This window comes from Sminthopsis crassicaudata, chromosome 1, assembly GCF_048593235.1.
Source record: "Sminthopsis crassicaudata isolate SCR6 chromosome 1, ASM4859323v1, whole genome shotgun sequence".
NCBI lineage: Eukaryota > Metazoa > Chordata > Mammalia > Dasyuromorphia > Dasyuridae > Sminthopsis > Sminthopsis crassicaudata.
In genome coordinates this window covers 84,219,102-84,237,086 of record NC_133617.1, presented here as the reverse complement: position 1 = coordinate 84,237,086, position 17,985 = coordinate 84,219,102, and the positions used below count along the sequence as shown (strand labels likewise).

General features: G+C 35.1%; 1 protein-coding gene across 3 annotated transcripts in view; it reads left to right on the top strand.

Moving 5' to 3' along the window:
• Positions 1–17,985, top strand: part of DENND3 (DENN domain containing 3) — a 118,843-nt gene that overhangs the window by 91,321 nt on the left and 9,537 nt on the right. For 2 of the 3 annotated variants that reach the window (XR_012481586.1, XM_074264667.1), the window contains exons 16-20: positions 1,409–1,538; positions 3,433–3,540; positions 9,866–10,005; positions 13,310–13,470; positions 14,751–14,890. Coding sequence is in view for 2 of the 3 variants with exons in the window: in XM_074264667.1 (XP_074120768.1) it covers positions 1,409–1,538; positions 3,433–3,540; positions 9,866–10,005; positions 13,310–13,470; positions 14,751–14,890 (679 nt within the window). In the remaining variant the exon portion in view is untranslated. The remainder of the gene's footprint in view (positions 1–1,408; positions 1,539–3,432; positions 3,541–9,865; positions 10,006–13,309; positions 13,471–14,750; positions 14,891–17,985) is intronic. The other variant, XM_074264668.1, reaches the window with a different exon arrangement.

The window sequence follows — 17,985 nt, the reverse complement described above, 5'->3', positions numbered from 1 at the left end:
TGTGATTTCTATACCAATAATTAACTGTATCCTTTCCCTATTCCTTTGATGCCTCATGGTAGGGAGGTGACCCAGTGAGAGCAGCCAAGAATAAGCTTAGATGGACCCCTCCACATGGGAAAAGCTTTGAGTGTTTGCCCAGGCTCAAAACTGTGTCTGTGCTTCCAACTAAGCACAAAGAAGTATTTGATCAAGTAATGACATTTCTGGCTACAAATGGACAAAAGCACACAATGATACCTACTCTGTTACCCTTTTTCTGCTTCTGTAGTGATGGGAGTAGAGAGACAGACAAGGAAGAAGAGAGTATCAAGAACCTCATAATTCTTTGATTCTGAATGATTCATCTGGGGAATTATCCATTTAGTTTTATTAACTATGTTGCACATTTTCTTTTTCATTGTGAAGACTGTATTGAGTTTAGAGCAAGAAAAAAAAATCTAAACAAAAATCTCAAGTGATATTTCAGTTTGTTATTTTAATCTCTTAAAAAACACCCAGAAATTTATTAGAAATTTATTACTGTTTCTGTTAAAATATGTTCACTTCAACATGCATACATTAAACAATTATTATGTATAAGATATGGGGACAGAGATATAAAAGACAAAACAATAAATATTGCCTGCCCTCAAGCAGCTTACAAAGTATTAGTAGAGACACTTAATTCTTAAAGAATTTATCTGAACAGAGACCGGGTTGAATGAAATTAATTGGTGAGGGTCGGCCGAATGGAAGATAGTGACAGGACTGACCCGGATAGGTTTTAAATGGCCTTACCTAGCTTTGGGTTTGAGCAGAATGAATAAGAGTGCTAGATTTAGAATCAGAATTAGAACCATACCTCTGACACTCAGTGGTTGTGTGAACATTGGTCATCTAACCACTGTCTGCTTTAGTTTTGTGATCTGTAAAAAAATAGCATCTACTTCACAGGGGTTAATCTTGGGAGAATCAATTGAGATAATATATACAAATCTTGTATATAAGATAATATATAAATCATATTTATAATTATATAATAGCAATTATTTATTATTAGCAATTAATTATTATAATTAAATATAAATATAAAATAATAAAATAGATTAATTATTAAATAAATATAAGATATAAAACTCTTTTTAACCTTAAAGATATATATATATATATACCAGCTATTGTTATTATTTGGAATATTTTATTTCTGCTTTTTTTTTCTTTCACAGTCACATTTAGATTTGCAATCCATGCTTACCTCCTAACACTGCTCTAGTTATTATGTTTTTAACAATATTACTACAGATTGATATTGATTGTGGAAATGTTATGTGGTGTGCTAATAATAACAATTTACCTTTCTATAGCACTGCCACCCTTAAAACAGATGAATAATTTGACATTGATTTGTGGGTTCTTTCTCTTCTAGGATCCCCAATATATTCAGCAAGCACTGACCAATGTTTTGTTAATGGATGCTGTGGTTGGTGCACTTCAGTCATCAAATGCCATTTATGCTGCCTCCAAATTATCTTATTTCGATAAGATGAAGACTGAAAGTAAGATTAATATTTTTAGAATAGCAATATTTAATCCTATTTTTAATCTAATGGGCATTTTGTTATTCATTCAAATCACTTCCTTGGTTTTCTCAAATTTCTTTTCTAGGGATTATCTGAATAGAGGAGGTTTTGAAGCTGGGATTATTTTTCCTTTTGAATTAATTTAATATGTCATTCTTTATTTTGACATGTGTGCAGATTACTTGCTGTTATTGCTCATTTGTGAAATGATACACTAAAAAAGTCATTTTTTGGTACAGCTATCAGTAGAAATTATAACCTCTGATGTTAATTAGCAAATTCAACTAGAAAATAAGAATAGAAATCATTTCCTTTTTAAAACCTCTAATTCATTCTTTAAAGACTGACCTAATTTGCCAGAACAATTCATCATGGGAGCTGACCACAGAAATTCCCAAAAACATTCAACAGTGGGAATCTCATTTCCAGTGGGACCCAGAGAATTTTGCAATGACATGCCATATATATATATAAGTTATTTATCTTTATACTATAATCAAATGACTACCACTAGTACTCAAAGTTCAGGAAGTTCTCCTTTCTGTAAGAGGATCCTGCCCTGTGTCAGAAAGAAAGAAATATGGCAGAAGAGAAGGGAAAGAAGCCTCCCTTAATACTTGGTGCAAAGTAATAGTAGAACACACCTCCCAAAGAAGAGAGCCTTGGAACCCTACTTCAAATAATCATTCCAGAGGTGCCATTACCAGAGAGATCATTTCTTGGGTCATAGAGATCAGAGAATGGTGGTTAGGTATTCTCTTCTGAGGGATACTGAGGTATCCATTTGTTGCCTGGACTTAAACAATAGAAACTTTGTTATTTTTCTGAGACTGGGATCCAGAATATGATACAGAATCCCTTCTGATTGTGTGCTTGTGTGTGTGTGTGTGTGTGTGTGTGTGTGCGCGTGCGTGTGTGTGCGTGTGTGTGTGTGTGTGTTTATTGGCTAGCTAGGTGGCTTAGAGTACCAGATCTGGAGTGAGGAAGGTCGGAGTTCATATTCTTCCTCCTACACTTTATTGATTATGTAATCCTGCCAAGTCATTTCACCTCTATTTGCCTCAGTTTCCTTATCTATAGATAATGCATATAAAGCACTTTGGAAACCTTAAGCCACTATATAAGTGCTATACTTTAGGAAGTTGCTGTTGTTGTTTAGTTTTAAGTTATGTCTGACTCTTCATGACACCATATGGGGTTTTCTTGGCAAAGATACTGGAGTGGTTTGCTAACTCCTTGTCCAGTGGATTAAGTATAGAGGTTAAGTGACTTGATGGAGTCACAAAGTTAGTGAGTGAGGTCATATCTGAACTCAGCTCTTCCTGGCTCCAGATACAGCATTTCTTCCCACTGAGCTACCTAAGCTGCATCTTTCATAATATAAAACACAATAGTTTATAATATATTATACTTCATATGTTAGAAGTATTATTTTATTGTTATTAATATTATAAGTTTTAATATTAATAATTTTAATAGTAGAAATTATTGTTATACAAATATTATATGTATTTTTAGCAAATTTCCTTCCTTTCTTCTCTTCACACAAAAAAATGTCCTTCAGTAAAGAAAGAAGAAATCATGAGACTATTGGATTGTCCTTCAAAATATAGCCTAAGTCCTACTCTGTACTACAGATGCCCTTTACTGGTTCCCCCAATTAAGTGTAATCTTTTCTCAAAATTATTTTACATTATTTTTCATCAACTTATCTGTATATATGTGGTCTTCCTCAGAAAGAATATCATCTTCCTTGTCTTTGTATTCTCAGCAGCTAGCATCATGACTTGCATGTATGTAGTAGGTGATTAATGAGTGTCACTCTTGCACACTTAACTAATTTTCAAACCATTTGTTTCATCTGTTTTAGTGCCTATGTCAGTTCCAAAAACAACTTCAGAAACACTGAAGCATAAAATAAATCCCTCCTTAGGAGAAACTTGCCCACAAGCTGTAGATATCTTACTATACACACCAGGTGAGTTGGGGTAGCGGGAGGGGGAAAGGAAGAGTGGTTGGTATTTTTTTTATTAAAGCTTTTCATTTTCAAAACATATGCATGGATTATTTTTCAACATTAACTCTTTAGAAACCTTGTGTTGCAATTCCCCCCCTTCCTTCATTCTCTCCCCTAGATGGTAAGTAATCCAGTATATATTAAACATGATAGAAATATATATTAAATGCAATATATGCATACATATTTATAAAATTATCTTGCTACACAAGAAAAATCAAATCAAACAGGAGAAAAAATGAGAAAATAAAATGTAAGCAAACAACAATAAAAAGAGTGAAAATGCTATGTTGTGAATCACATTCAGTTCCCATAGTCCTCTCTCTGAGTGTAAATGGCTCTCTTCATCACAAGATCATTGAAACTGGTCTGAATCATCTCATTGTTGAAGAGAACCATGTCCATCAGAATTGATCATCATATAATCTTGTTGTTGCTGTGTATAATGATTTCCTGGTTCTACTCATTTCAATTAGCATCAATTCATTAAGTCTCTCCAGGTCTCTCTGAAATCATCCTTCTGGTCGTTTCTTACAGAACAATAATATTCCATACCATTCATATGCCACAACTTATTCAGCCATTCTCCAGCTGATGGGCATCAAATGGTTGATATTTTAAAAATAAATATTAGTTTATAATTTTAAGTTGAGGGCAGCCTTGGGGTGAGATGGAGAGTTGGAAAGAAGTCATATAAAAATGGGCAGAACTACCTGTCCTGGAAGCTGTTCTTGTCTATTCTATCCCTTCCATCTTCTTGGATCCATGAAAAAACCTGTCTCCTCAAAGAAGCCATAGACAATTTCTCTTGCATTTTCTCTCTTAAAAATCCTGATCCACTGGCCAGAAGGTGGAGTTGGAATTTACTGTTCCCCACCACCTCTTCCAAATAGTTCTTTAGCTGATAACTCTCAACAACTTTTCCTCACTTTCAATTCATTTTATCTGTAAAAATGATGGTAATTTTATCTGCATCATCCTACCCTTGGTTGTTTATTAATATGCTGATTCTTGGATTTGTCTTCTCTTATCTTCTCAAGCTCAACCTCTGACTCATTCTTCTTTTCCACTCTGGAATGTAAATATACATGTTGATGTGACCTCAAACATATTGACCTACCAGTTTAACCTTTTCATTCCATCCCACTCAGGTGCAGGAATTATTATACCTTGGATATTACCATCATCCATCATTATTCAGCCTGCATGATCCAGCTCTGAAAAGCTTTTCTCAACTTCTTTTCTTTCCATCTCTCCCTCTATTTTTCACTCATCCTAAAACTATTTGTCATAGTCACTATAAACTTTAGTCACTATGTCCTTGCCAGCTTTCCCAGTCCATTACCTCTGTTAACTTTAGTTTCCTCACTTTGCATTCTTGACCCTATAGTCAACCAGGTCAACTTTACATTGATAATTTCCTTTTAAATGCTTTGTTCCTTAACTATTGTTGCTCATACTTTATTGAACACCTCCCTCGCTATCTGCTTCCTCTGCTTCTCCTTGCATGCTGCTGAATATTGCTGAGCAAAGTCATATAGTAGTGCAGAATGGGTCTCCCCATAAACTTTACTATCCTTTCCAGAGATCCTTTGATCATCTTCACTTTTCTTTAAACTAATTTTGAGCGTCTTTTTTCATTGACTCCTTCCTTGCTGACTGAAAGAATGCCCAAATCCATTTCCCCCATCTTTAAAAAATCTATCATTTGAATCTTCCATCACCTCAAGCCATCGTTCAAATCTGCTTTCCTATTTTCCCTCTTTTTAAGCAGATATCTTAAAAGTAGCTATCTATACTCATTTCCTCCACTTCATTGCTTCTGAGTCATTTTTCAGTACCTTGTAATTTGGCTCATGATCCTGCCACTTGACTGAAATTGCTCTTTCCAGTTACTTTCAATTGCCAGATTCAATGATCTTTTTTTTTTTTTTTTTTAAATTCCCTGCATCTTTTGATACTGTTGATCAGCCTTTCTCCTGGATACTGTGTCCGATTTATTCATTTCGTTACTTCATGAATCTCCTCTGACCTTTGCTTCTTTATTCTCTTTTGCTGATTCACCATGCATGTTCCATCCCCAAAAGCGGATTTCCACAAAGGACCTATGCTGAATCCTTTTCTCTTTTTTCCTCTGCATTTTCTCTCAGTAATTTAGTCACTTTCCATTGGTTCCTTTATCATTTCTACAAGGATGATTCCCAAATCTACATATTCTGCCATCATCTCTTTCTTTTTTTTGCAGTAGTATTTTTTTTTCAAATACATAGTTTTCAACATTCATTTTTATAAGATTTTGTGTACCAGATTTTTCTCCTTCCCTCCCTTAGCACTTTTCTCTTCAAGACAGCAAGCAATTATAAATATATATACAATCTTTTTAAAGATATTTCCATATTTATCATGTTGTGCAGGAAAAATCAGACTAAAGGGGAAAAAAACCACAAGAAAAAGAAAACAAAGTTAAAGTACTATGATTTAATCCACATTCAGTCTCCACAGTTCTCTTTCCATCCCAAGCCTGTTCTCATCTCTTTCATGAGACATTTCTGGCTGTCTCCTAAATCTCTCCACTATATATCTCACAGGCAACTCAGACCATCATATCCAAAAGTAAACATCTTTTCCCACACAAATTCCCCTCCTTTTCACTTTCCTGTTTATATTAAGGGCACCACCATTCTCCCAAGTTGCTCATCTCTTTGCTTTATTTTCTATAGGCAATAAGTTATCAAGTTGTATCAATTTTGACTCCACAACACTTATTGCATCTCTACCAACATGGCCAGCACCATAACTCACTCCTAGATTTTAGTAATTATCTCCTAGTCTTCTGACTTCCAATTATGCCTTTCTCTAAGCCATCATCTACACAGCCACCAAATTAATATTCCTAAAACACAAACCTGAACTTTTGACTTCCCCTTTGTCTAAAATAAAATACCAACTCTTTTGCTTATCATTTAAAACTTTTCCCAGTTTATTCCAATAAGACAGGACCTTATGTCTTTGTTCCGGTATCTAAAACAAGGCTTTGTACATGGTGGTTTTTTAATAACTACTTATTCATAGTATCATAATACCCCAAATTTAGAACAAAAGTGACCTCTGATGTAAATAGGTCCTGCTTTCTCTGTTTAGAGTTGAATAAACTGAAGTCCAGTGAATAGGAATGTCTTCCAAGGTAACAGGGAATACGGGGCAGAACTGGAATTCTGATGAAGATTGTCTCACTCCAAATTCATTTTTCTTTACTCTGTTGAACTGTTACAGCCTGCCCTCTACATATGATAGATACCACAATGCTTCTTTCTGTCTCCTTGATAAGAAAATTTTTTTTAAAATTTTAGTTGTATAAGAAAATGGTATTTACACACATATACTGTATCTAGGTTATATTGTAACACATGTAAAATGTATGGGATTGCCTGTCATCGGGGGGAGGGAGTGGAGGGAGGGAGGGGATAATTTGGAAAAATGAATAAAAAATAAAAAAAATAAATAAAAATAAATTTTAGTTGTAAATTCCACAAAAAGTCATAGGAGCATAATACCTTCTGTTAATTGGATTTATTCCAAAAGAATATTTCTTTTTATTTTAGTCTATGCATTCCTTCAAATGGATGGTAGTACTGTTCAGTTAAAGTTGCTTTTTGGGTGCAATTCTTAACTTGGGTTACACAGACCCAAGAAGTTCATGAGCTCAGATGGGAAAATATTACATCTTTTTTATCCCATGTAATTGGTTTCCTTTGTAGTTCTGTACATTTGATGTAACCCAACTCAGGCTTAAACAAGAATTCTCTTTATGACATAGTTATTCGGCTTTATATTAGATCTTGGAGACAACAGGGGTCCACTAGAGTTTACTGAATAGGAAGGAATGACATGATCAAACTTGTGATTTAGGAAAATCGCTTTAGTGGCTGAATGGAGAGATTAGAGCAGGGAGAGAAGAAGAAAAGGAGAATCTAGAGGTTATTCACGTAGTTATTCAGCTTTTGCGTGAAGATTCTCATTATGGGGAATCCAACACCTCCTAAAGGAGCTTGATCCCATTTTGGGGTAATTGTAATTGTTAGAATTCTTTTAAATTTATATTTGTCCCTTTGCAACTTTTATTCACGGCTCTTAGTTTTCCCTTCTTCCTTCCTTCTTTCCTTCCAAGTGTTAAATATCTGAGGCCAGATTTAAACTCAGCTCCTCCTGACTTCAGGACTGGTGCTCTATCCTCTACATCACCTAGCTGCCCCTTTCCTTCTTATTTTCAAGAAGAATAATTTGTTGTGTTGTTTGGTTGTGTCCAACTTTTCATTGACCCCATTTGGGGTTTTCTTGGCAGAGATACTGGAGTGCTTTGCCATTTCCTTCTCCAACTTATTTTACATATGAGAAATTGAGGCAAATAGGGTTAAGTGGCTTACCCAGGATCACATAGCTTGTAAGTGTCTGGAGCTAGATTTGAGCCCACTACTCTATCCACTGCACCATTCAGCTGCCTAAGAAGAAAAATACATATCTACAATCTTATACTTGATTGGTCCCTCTTCTCTTTCCCAAGCTAATCATCTTCATTTGCTTAACTGGTCCTCATCTGGTTTGATCTTAAAGCTCTTTACCATTCTAGTCATTTCTCCTGTGGATTCTCTATATGTTATCAATGTTGTTATTAAAATATGATAGCCAGAATTAAACAAAGAATTCCAAGAGGGGTCTGCCTAGGCAGAGCTTATCACCACCATAGTCCCAGACATTCTGCCTCTCTTAATGCAGCCAGAGATTTTATCAGCTTTCTTAGCTGTTAATAACTGCTCTGACAGGACCAACCAAAACCCCCAGTGTTTTTTTCAGATAAACATGCTTCCCTCATATTCTCCTTGGTTTTTTTTTTTTTTCTTCTTTTTTTTTGTTTTGTTTTGTTTTGTGTTTTGTGTTTTGTTTTGTTTTGTTTCTTTGTTTTGTTTTGTTTTGTTTTCTGAGGCTGGGGTTAAGTGACTTGCCCAGAGTCACACAGCTAGGAAGTGTTAAGTGTCTGAGACCACATTTGAAGTCAGGTCCTCCTGAATTCAGGGCTGGTGCTCTATTCACTGAGCCACCTAACTGCCCCTCATATTCCCCTTGTAAAGTTGGTTTGGTTTCTTTTTTTGTTTTTTTGAATGGAAAATAAAATATTGGAGTAGGTGATTTTTAAGATTATTTTCCAGCCCTAAATTTTGCAAGTGACAATTTTTACCAGTGTGTTAAACCTAATTGCCTTCTCTCACATTTCATTTTTTTTAACTTATAATAATTTCCCCTGGTAAATGATACATTTATATACTCTTGATTCTTCAATCCCCAGATTCTCCTTTTCTTCTCTCCCTGCTCCAATCTATCCATTCAGCCACTAAAGTGATTTTCCCAGATCATAGGTCTGATCATGTCACTCCTTCCTACTCGGTAAACTCCAGTGGATCCCTGTTGTTTCCAGGATCCAATATAAAATATTCTTTTTGGCATCCAAAGCCCTTCATAACGTAGCCCTCCTATCATTCCTGTCCTCTTATACCTCACTTCCATCATGAACCCATCAATGTAGTGACACTGGATTACTGGCTGTTCTACAATCAGGACACACTATCTCTTGGTTCTGAGTATTTTCACTTGCTGTCCCCCATGCCTAGAAAGTTCTCCCTTCTCAACTCTACCTACTAACTTTCCTGGTTTCCTTCAAGTCCCAAATAAAATGCAATATTTTATAGGAAACCTTTACCAGCACTTTTTAATTTCAGTTCCTTACCTCTGTTACTTATTTCCTAGTTATTTTCTATATATTTGTTTGCATGTTGTCTCCCCTATTTGATTGTAAACTCCTTGAGGGTAAGAAATGTCTTTTGCGTCTTTTTTTTTTTTTTTTTTTTTTTTTTTTTTTGGTACCATCCATCCCTTAAAACAGTGCCTGGCACATAGTAGGTGCTTAATAAATATTGATTGATTGAATGAGGCAGAACATATATACCCTTAATGCTTCAGCAAGCAGAATCACCATGAAGTTAACAGCCTGCTTTTCTTTCTATATCATGAGAAATCATTTTCAAGATTTTAAAAGAGATTTGGAAAATGGAATAAAAGGGAAAATTAGTTTTGATTTTTTTTTTTAATTAAAAAAACTAGTTTAAGGAATGGAGGAATTTCTCTTGGATTTGATTTGGAAAAATAATTAGCATTTTTATTTGTGTGTTTACTATGGTGCTAATTTCCTCTGGAAGTTTCTGGATTGATTTCCATTTTTTTTTTTTTTTTTTAGGACACCTTGATCCAGCAGAAAAGATTGAAGATGCTCATCCCAAACTGTGGTGTGCTCTAAGTGAAGGCAAAATGATTGTGTTTGATGCATCTTCCTGGACAATCCATCAGCAGTCCTTTAAAGTAGGCACTGCTAAGTTGGTGAGTAACAAGACTGTCATATTTTTTCATAGCTACTATTCTCTCCTCAGGCCTACCTTCCAACTTGTCAGCATTTCTTTGGAAATTTTAGACTCTAATCCCAATACATACTAACCTTAGTTTGGGGGAAAAAATCAGATCTTAGATTTTAATCCAAGATTATTAGAATGAGTGTAAATAGTAATTTTTTCCTATTCTACTGAGAAATAATAATGCTCTTTCCCTCCCAGATTATTATTTTATGAGGATAAATTTGGCCATCTTTTATCTCATCTTACCTACTCCTTTGTTATTGATTGGGCATTACCTTTAGCAAACTGAGACCCAGGTAAGACCTTAATTTACAAAGACTAAGGTCACCTACTGCATTCTGGCCCATTGCCATTCATCTTGACATTTGTCTTGCCACTGACTCAGGAGGAGAGGGTGAGAATTTTAGCAGCCCTGCCTCACTTAAATCCAGTTTATGCAAAAAAGGCAAGAGGTCATGCTCATGATGTCATTGGCCTCTTCAAGAATGAAGGATGAACAACAACAAGAATGTGTAATAATATTCTATAATATTATATAACTCATTATAATTTACTAAATATTCTAACTTAAATCTAAAATATTCTGATTTGTACATGTTGGCTTCATTATGTTGTTGTTGTTATTTCATCTATTTTGTGTGGGGTCCAACTCTATGACTTCAGGCCAGATTTGAACTCGGGTCCTCCGGACTCCAGGGTAAACACTATCTACTGTATCACTTAACTGCCCAAATAAGAGAGAGCTGGTAGTGGTGGAGGTGTTCAGTCATGTCTGACTTTAGAGTTTTCTTGGCAATGATACTGGGTGGTTTGCCATTTCCTTTTCCAACTCATTTTACAGATAAGGAAACTGATGAAAACAGGGTTAAGTGACTTGCCCAAGATCATACAGCCAGTAAGTGAGAGCGGTTTGGATTCAGGAAGAAGAGTATTCCTGCTTCCAATCCTTGTGCTCTATCTACTGTCCTACCCAGTTGCCTCATTTTACAGTTAATATTTATATTGCACTTTAGAAATGCCATAAGTTACTTTTTTCACAATAACCCTATGAATCCATCCACAGATCCCATATTAAGACTCCCTGATTTAAGTCTTCTTTTCTATTAGCTAAATATATCCATTTCCTTGAAATGACCTTCTTATGCCATAATCTCGAGGCCCTTTGCTAACCTAGTTGCCTTCTTCTGGAGATTCCCTCATTTATGCAGTATCCCATTCTGTGGTTGCCCCTTCTCAGCAAAGAAAGGAGGGAATTGAATGTTCTCAGCTGTCCCTTAGCCTAAGCTTTTTAGGAAGTACAAAATTCTGATAGGCAGAAGTGAGGAGAATGTAAAGTCCAGGTATGAGAGGTTTTGTATGTGAGTGAGTGTGTGACATATGCTCATGTCAACTGTAATGGACTTGGCTCTTTTTAACAATGAGATGATTCAGGCCAGTTCCAATAGATTTGTGATGGAAAGAACCATTTGCATCCAGAAAGAGATAGAACTATGGAAACTGAATGTGGATCACAACATAGTATTTTCACCTCTTTTGTTGTTGTTGTTGTTTTGCTGGAAGAAGGGAGAGAGGAAAATTTGGAATACAAGGTTTTGCAAGTGTGAATGCTGAAAACACTCTTTGCGAGTATTTTGAAAATAAAAATGTTATAAAAAAAGAAATATATATATATTCATGGGCTGATGCAAAATAAAATGAGCAGAACTAGGAGAATATTGTATACTAGGAGTAACAGCAATATTGTAATGATGACCTATACTCAGTAGTGTAATGATCCAATACAGTTCTGAAGGATTTGTGATTTTTAAAAAATGCTATCCATCTCCAGAGAAAGCCTCCACAGGCTCCTGGGAATCTTGGGCCACCATTTAAGAAGTACTACTCTAAACTAGCTGTCTGAATGCAGCTTGAAGCATACCTTAAAAAAATTTTTTTTTCTTGGTCAGTGTTTTTCTTTCACAACATGAATAATATAGAAATAATGTTTTGCACAAGTGTACAAATATATCAAATTGCTTGCCTTCTGAATGAGGGCAGAGGGAAATGAATGAAGGAGAGAATTTGGAACTCAAAACAAATGTTAAAAATTATTTTAATATAATTGTGGGGAAAATAGAATGTTAAATAAACATATATATTTTTAAAAAAATAAATAAAATGTACTCATGGGAGGCAGTCCAAGAACCATAAAGCCAGTGAGCTTTTGAGTAAATATCTACAGGGACAGGAAGAGAAGAGAAAAGGTTGTGGGGGAAAATATACTGTATATCATCTGGAGAAAAGAATAGATAAGAAGTGTGGGGAAATTGATAACAAGCCTGGCACAGCCATATGATAAACAGTGGGAAAAGACTTCATCTGAACAAATGATGGAGTACTCTTTTCTCTCACTTGTTCCTCTCACCCCAAAATCCTGTCTCAGAATGTAGTAATTAATGACTTGGTGTCAATTTAAGTTGTCCCAGGATCGGAGATGACCCTGTTGTGTTAGGTTAGTAGCTTATTTATTTTGCAGGTTATTATTAGTTATGTAGGCAAATTGCACAGCTGCCATTAATTTTATGTTTGTAAGTAGTCCAAAGTAGAGAATTTACATGACATTCAGGATTCAAAAATTCTTGTTTGGCAAGAAGTTTGAGTTCAGTCTCTTAAGATGAATATAATAATAATTGATATAATATTTTACATTTGGTGTAAAAAATCAGCTACACAAAATGCAAGATGGAGAGAAGACTAAACTCACAATCAAGTTGTCATCCTTGATTGTCTTTCACAAACACACACTCATACACACACACACACACACACACACACACACACACACACACACACACACACACATGTTGGTTGATTCTACCTTCTCGATATTTCTCATGTACCTTTGATACCACAACCACTCTCGTACAAGTCTTCATAACCTCATGCCTGGACTATTGCAATAGCCAACTGGTGGATCTGCCTATCTCAGGCTTCTCCCCACTCCACTCAGCTATTAGGGATCTTCCCAAATACAGGTCTGACTGTCTTATTTTTATATTTAGTCAACTCTAGTGGCTTCCCACTGCCTCCATGATCAAATTTCCCATTGTATTTTATTGATTTCTGTAATTTGCATCTATTAATACCATTTAATATAAATTTAAAATCATTCATTTTTGAACATTGTTTTAAATGTATAAAATCAGACAAAAATCTTAAACCTGTATGTTCAGACAGAATGCTCAGTTTTCTTCATTTGTTAAGGAAATTCTCAATCTCTTTGCCTCTTGCAGAATTGTATGTTGATGGCCGAGCAGAATCAAGTTTGGATCGGTTCTCAGGACTCCATTATTTACATTATTAACATTCATAGTATGTCCTGTAATAAGCAACTCACTGATCATCGCTCTAGTGTCATGGATCTAATCATAGAAGATGGAAATGAGGAATCTGGGTAAATTAAAGTTGAAAAAGTGAAATAAGTAGTGTCTTTTAATAAGAATCAAAATGCTTTAAAAAAGAAAAGAAAAAAAATTTAAAATCTATTTCTGGATAGAGGTCATTATCTGAGTTAAATTGTCTTCATGGCTATAAATATGGATGGCAATTATTTTTGAATGACATTTTTCCCTCTTTGCCAACAAATCTCAGACTTTTTAATTCCATTAGAAACTTTGGTCATCTAATCAGTATTTTCAAATTCAAACAGAAATGTATCTCTGTGGAATGCATATTGACTTAGGAAAGTTTAGCTGTGTTGTAATGTATTTTTATATATTTTATTAAATATTTTTCAGTTATATTTTAATTTGATTCAAGAGCGACACAATTTTAACATCTCTGATCTAGTTCAATCCCAACATTTCACAGATAAAGATGCTGAGGCCCCCAAAATTGAAAGGCTTATACAAATCAGTAGCAGAGCCAGACTATCATTTGATGCTGTTTCGACTCTAGAAAACTTAATTTCCTTCTCACCATGATGTAGTCCTAGTTTCATTTTGAAATTGAATGGAAGCCTTGCTCTTATAAATTCTTTGATTATAAATCATTAACATGAAAATTAAATAAAAACAGGGTGAAAAGGTAATGTATTATCTCCATTAGAATCTATTCCTGCATGGCTCTTTTTTGCATATCTGACTACTGTTTATGTTAAAAATAAATTTCAACAGTATAAATTATATTTTAGCTTTTCAGTTATTCAAGGTTTTGTGAATCTAACAAGAATAGATTGAAAAGTGTTTTTTAGAAGTGGGAACTGTTATTATTCTTTTCACCAACATTATCACCTAAAGAACTTAATAAGTCCTTATAATAGGACATTGGATAGTGCAAGCAACTGTCCTGAAGTCACAGGTCCATAGACCAGAAGCTTGAAAATCCTTAGAAGTCATTTAGGTCCCCTTGATTTTACAGATATGGAAACTGAGGCCAGGTGATTTATCCATAGTCACACATAAGTAAGCATCAGAGTCAGGGGAGTAGTCATCGATATGAAGTAATTATCATCCCATCAAACCAACATTCATATCCTGACTTAACTAAATTTAAGTAAACTTTTAGCATCATCAAATTGCTGTTCTTATTTCTTAATATCAATATTTTAACCCTACTTTTCCATGTAATTTGTTTACTGTGCCCGTGGTTTACATACAGTTTATCCAGGAATAACTTCTCTCTTGAGTTAAAGTATATACAAAAGTGAGTGATAATTTTTATTTTTTTTAACAGCAGCGGTGAAGTCTATTCATGCAGTTTGGACGGAGTAGTCATCGCTTGGAATGTCAGCACTCTGAAAGTGAATAGGAGATTTCACCTGCCATGCCAAAATCTAACTTCCATTAAGTTTCATAATGGGCGCCTTTGGTGTTGTAAGTCTGGTGATGCACACAATTGAAATGTGTTTTGGAACTAACTTAACATTGCAATTTTATTTAAGTTCATCCTCATAATGAACAGTCAGCAAAACAACAAGCATTGATTAAGCCCTTATTAAGTGGGGGTGGGGGGAGGGATACGAATAAAAGCCCAAATAGTCCCTGCCCTCAAGGAACTTGCATTCTGAAGGGATGAAAATGTAAATAACTAGGTGTATATAAACTGTATATCTTAACACTTAGAGCCTCTTTATATTTGTTTTCTACTTTTTCTGTTCTCCCTTCTTTCAACTCCTTCCTTTGCTCCCTCTCCTCCTTCCCCTCCTCCTTCTTCTCCCTTCTCTCTTCTTCTCCCTCCTCTTCTTCCTCCTCCTCCTCCTCCTCTTTCTTCTCTCCCCCTCCCCTCCTCCCTCCCTCCTTTCTTTTTCCCCTCTCCCTTTTCCTTTAACAGCAACATATAACAGTACTTTAAAATTTACAAAGACTGTCTCATGTGATCCTTACAACAATCTTGTGAAATAATTAATACAGGTGATGGTAAATTCATTTTATGGAAGAGGAACCTGAGACTCAGTGACTTGCTCATGATTATCCAGCTAGTTATCACCAGAAGCGAGATTAGAACCCAGGTTTCCCCCTGACTTCAATTTCACCCTTTTCTTATTTTTTTTGTCACATTGCCTATAAATGTAATCAATGTAACTGATTTTTTTTTCAGCTAATTTTTCAGTGCTTTGAATCAGCTATTTTTTACTTAATAGTTTTCATTAAAGGGGCATCAAAGTCCATAACATAAAGTCATAAAAACAAAGTAAGCAGACATCTCATAATTAATTGGTTTTGTGAAAATGCAGCATTACTCAGAATAACATTATAGAAGACAGTTGCTTCCAGGGGAACATTATAAATGGGAATCCCTCTAAAAGGGACTTCAGGGTTTAACAACATTAAGGTGATTTTCACATATTCAGGGCATTATTGTGAAGTTGATCAAGGAACATTATATAAGGCTGGCTCTGAGAATGGACTTAAACCATTCCCCAAAGATAGTCATCAATGCTTGCTGAACTTGCTACTGTAAATATCCTTACTTCAGGGAAGTTGCCAAGTGCTCTGCTGCATCCCTCATACTGGTCCCCTTCTCACTGTGTCTTTTCTAATCTGTCAGATTATTCTTCCTTATTCAAATCAGCAAACATTTATTAAGCATCTACTGTGTGCTTAATAGCATCTACTAAATAGTACCTACCCAGTAATATATAATGTATAAAAATGAAACCCTCTTTTACCCTCCAGGAACTCACTAGAAAGTCTTATGCAAAAATTTGGTCATATAATTTTTTGGAATAAGAGAGAGTAGCTATCCATTTATATAACATCTACTACGTGCCAGGTGCTGCACTAAGCACTTTTGCAAATAAAACATTTCATTTGATCATCTCATGGATTAGTTAGGTGGCACAATGGGTAGAGAAATGGGCCTAAAATACCCTACTTTAAATCTGGCATCAAATCTTAGCTGACCTTGAACAAGTGATTTACCTCCATTTTCTCATCTGTAAAATGGGGATGATAATAGCATCTACTTCTCAGGTTTATTGTAAAGATAAAATGAGTTTATAAAGCAATTAGCATGGAGCCTGGTACATAGTAAGAGTTGAATGACTGCTAGCTATTATCATCATTAGGATGCATAGTAAGACCTGAATAACTACTAGCTATTATCACTGGGATACATAGTAAGAGCCATATGACTGCTGACTATTATCATCATCCCTGGGACACAGATTAAGAGCTATATGACTGGTAGCTACTATCATTATTGGGACACATAGTAAAAGTTAAGTGACTGACTGCTAGCTTTTATCAATATTGGGATACATACTAAGACCTGTATAACTACTAGCTGTTATCATTGGGATACATACTAAAAGCTTCATGACTGCTAGCTATTATCATTGGGATACTTAGTAAGAGCTATGTGACTACTAGCTATTATCATCATTGGGATACATAGTAAAAGCTGTATGACTGCTAGCTATTATCATCCTCATTGGGGCACATAGAGCTGTATGACTGCTAGCTATTATCATCATCATTGTTGTTGTTGATCCTCACAACAACCTGAAAATAGTGCTATTATCATCCTATTTTATAGTTGAGAAAATTGAGGCAAAAAGGTTGACTTATCCTGGATCAAATATATTTCTCCTTTTGCTTGATGTGTAAAATTAAATCCCATTGCTTGTCATTCAAAGCCTCCCATCAGTCATGCTACTTTTCTTCATATCCTCTCATATCATAGTAAAACTAAGTCATCAACTGGAATATATCCCTTTCTTGTTCTTTTTCTTATGCCATGTTTTACACTGATTGTGATCTCTTCCTCCTATTCATATAGTTTTATCAAAAGGTCAATTTCTTTGTCCTTGAACTTTGTTAAATTACTTCATCCAAGAGAAGTTTGCATTGATGAATTAAAAAAAAAAATTCTTCAGAGAATTAAGTGGTTAGGATATCTGAAAAAGGCTTAATAAAAGAAAGCATAAGATAAATGAAATTTACTAGTCTTATTCATCCTTTATAGCCTGTATCAAGTTATTCCCCCATATACATGAAGCAATCTTGACCCTCTTCTTCCAACTTCCAATAATATTTGATTTAGTACCATTCTAATATACTTATCCTTTAATAGTATCTGTTGTCATCACCTCAGTTTGCTTATCCCCCTACTAAACTACTTCAGGAGAACAGAAACCATGTCTAATGGTCACTTATCTATCTAAACTAAATATCTCTCTTCCAACACCTATCATTTTTGTTATTTTTCAGACATGTTGATTTTTTGTTAACTGGATTTGGGGTTTTCTGGGCAAAGACACTGGAGTAGTTTGCCATTTCCTTCTTCAGCTGATTTTACAGATGAGTAAATCAAGGCAAACAGGGTTAAGTGACTTGCCCAGGCTCACAAAGCTAATGTCTGAGACTGAATTTGAACTCAGGAAGATGAGTCTCCTTAACTCCAGGCCCAGAATTCTATTTGCTATGGTACTACCTGGTTCTCCCAGTAACTAACAGCTCTGCAAACC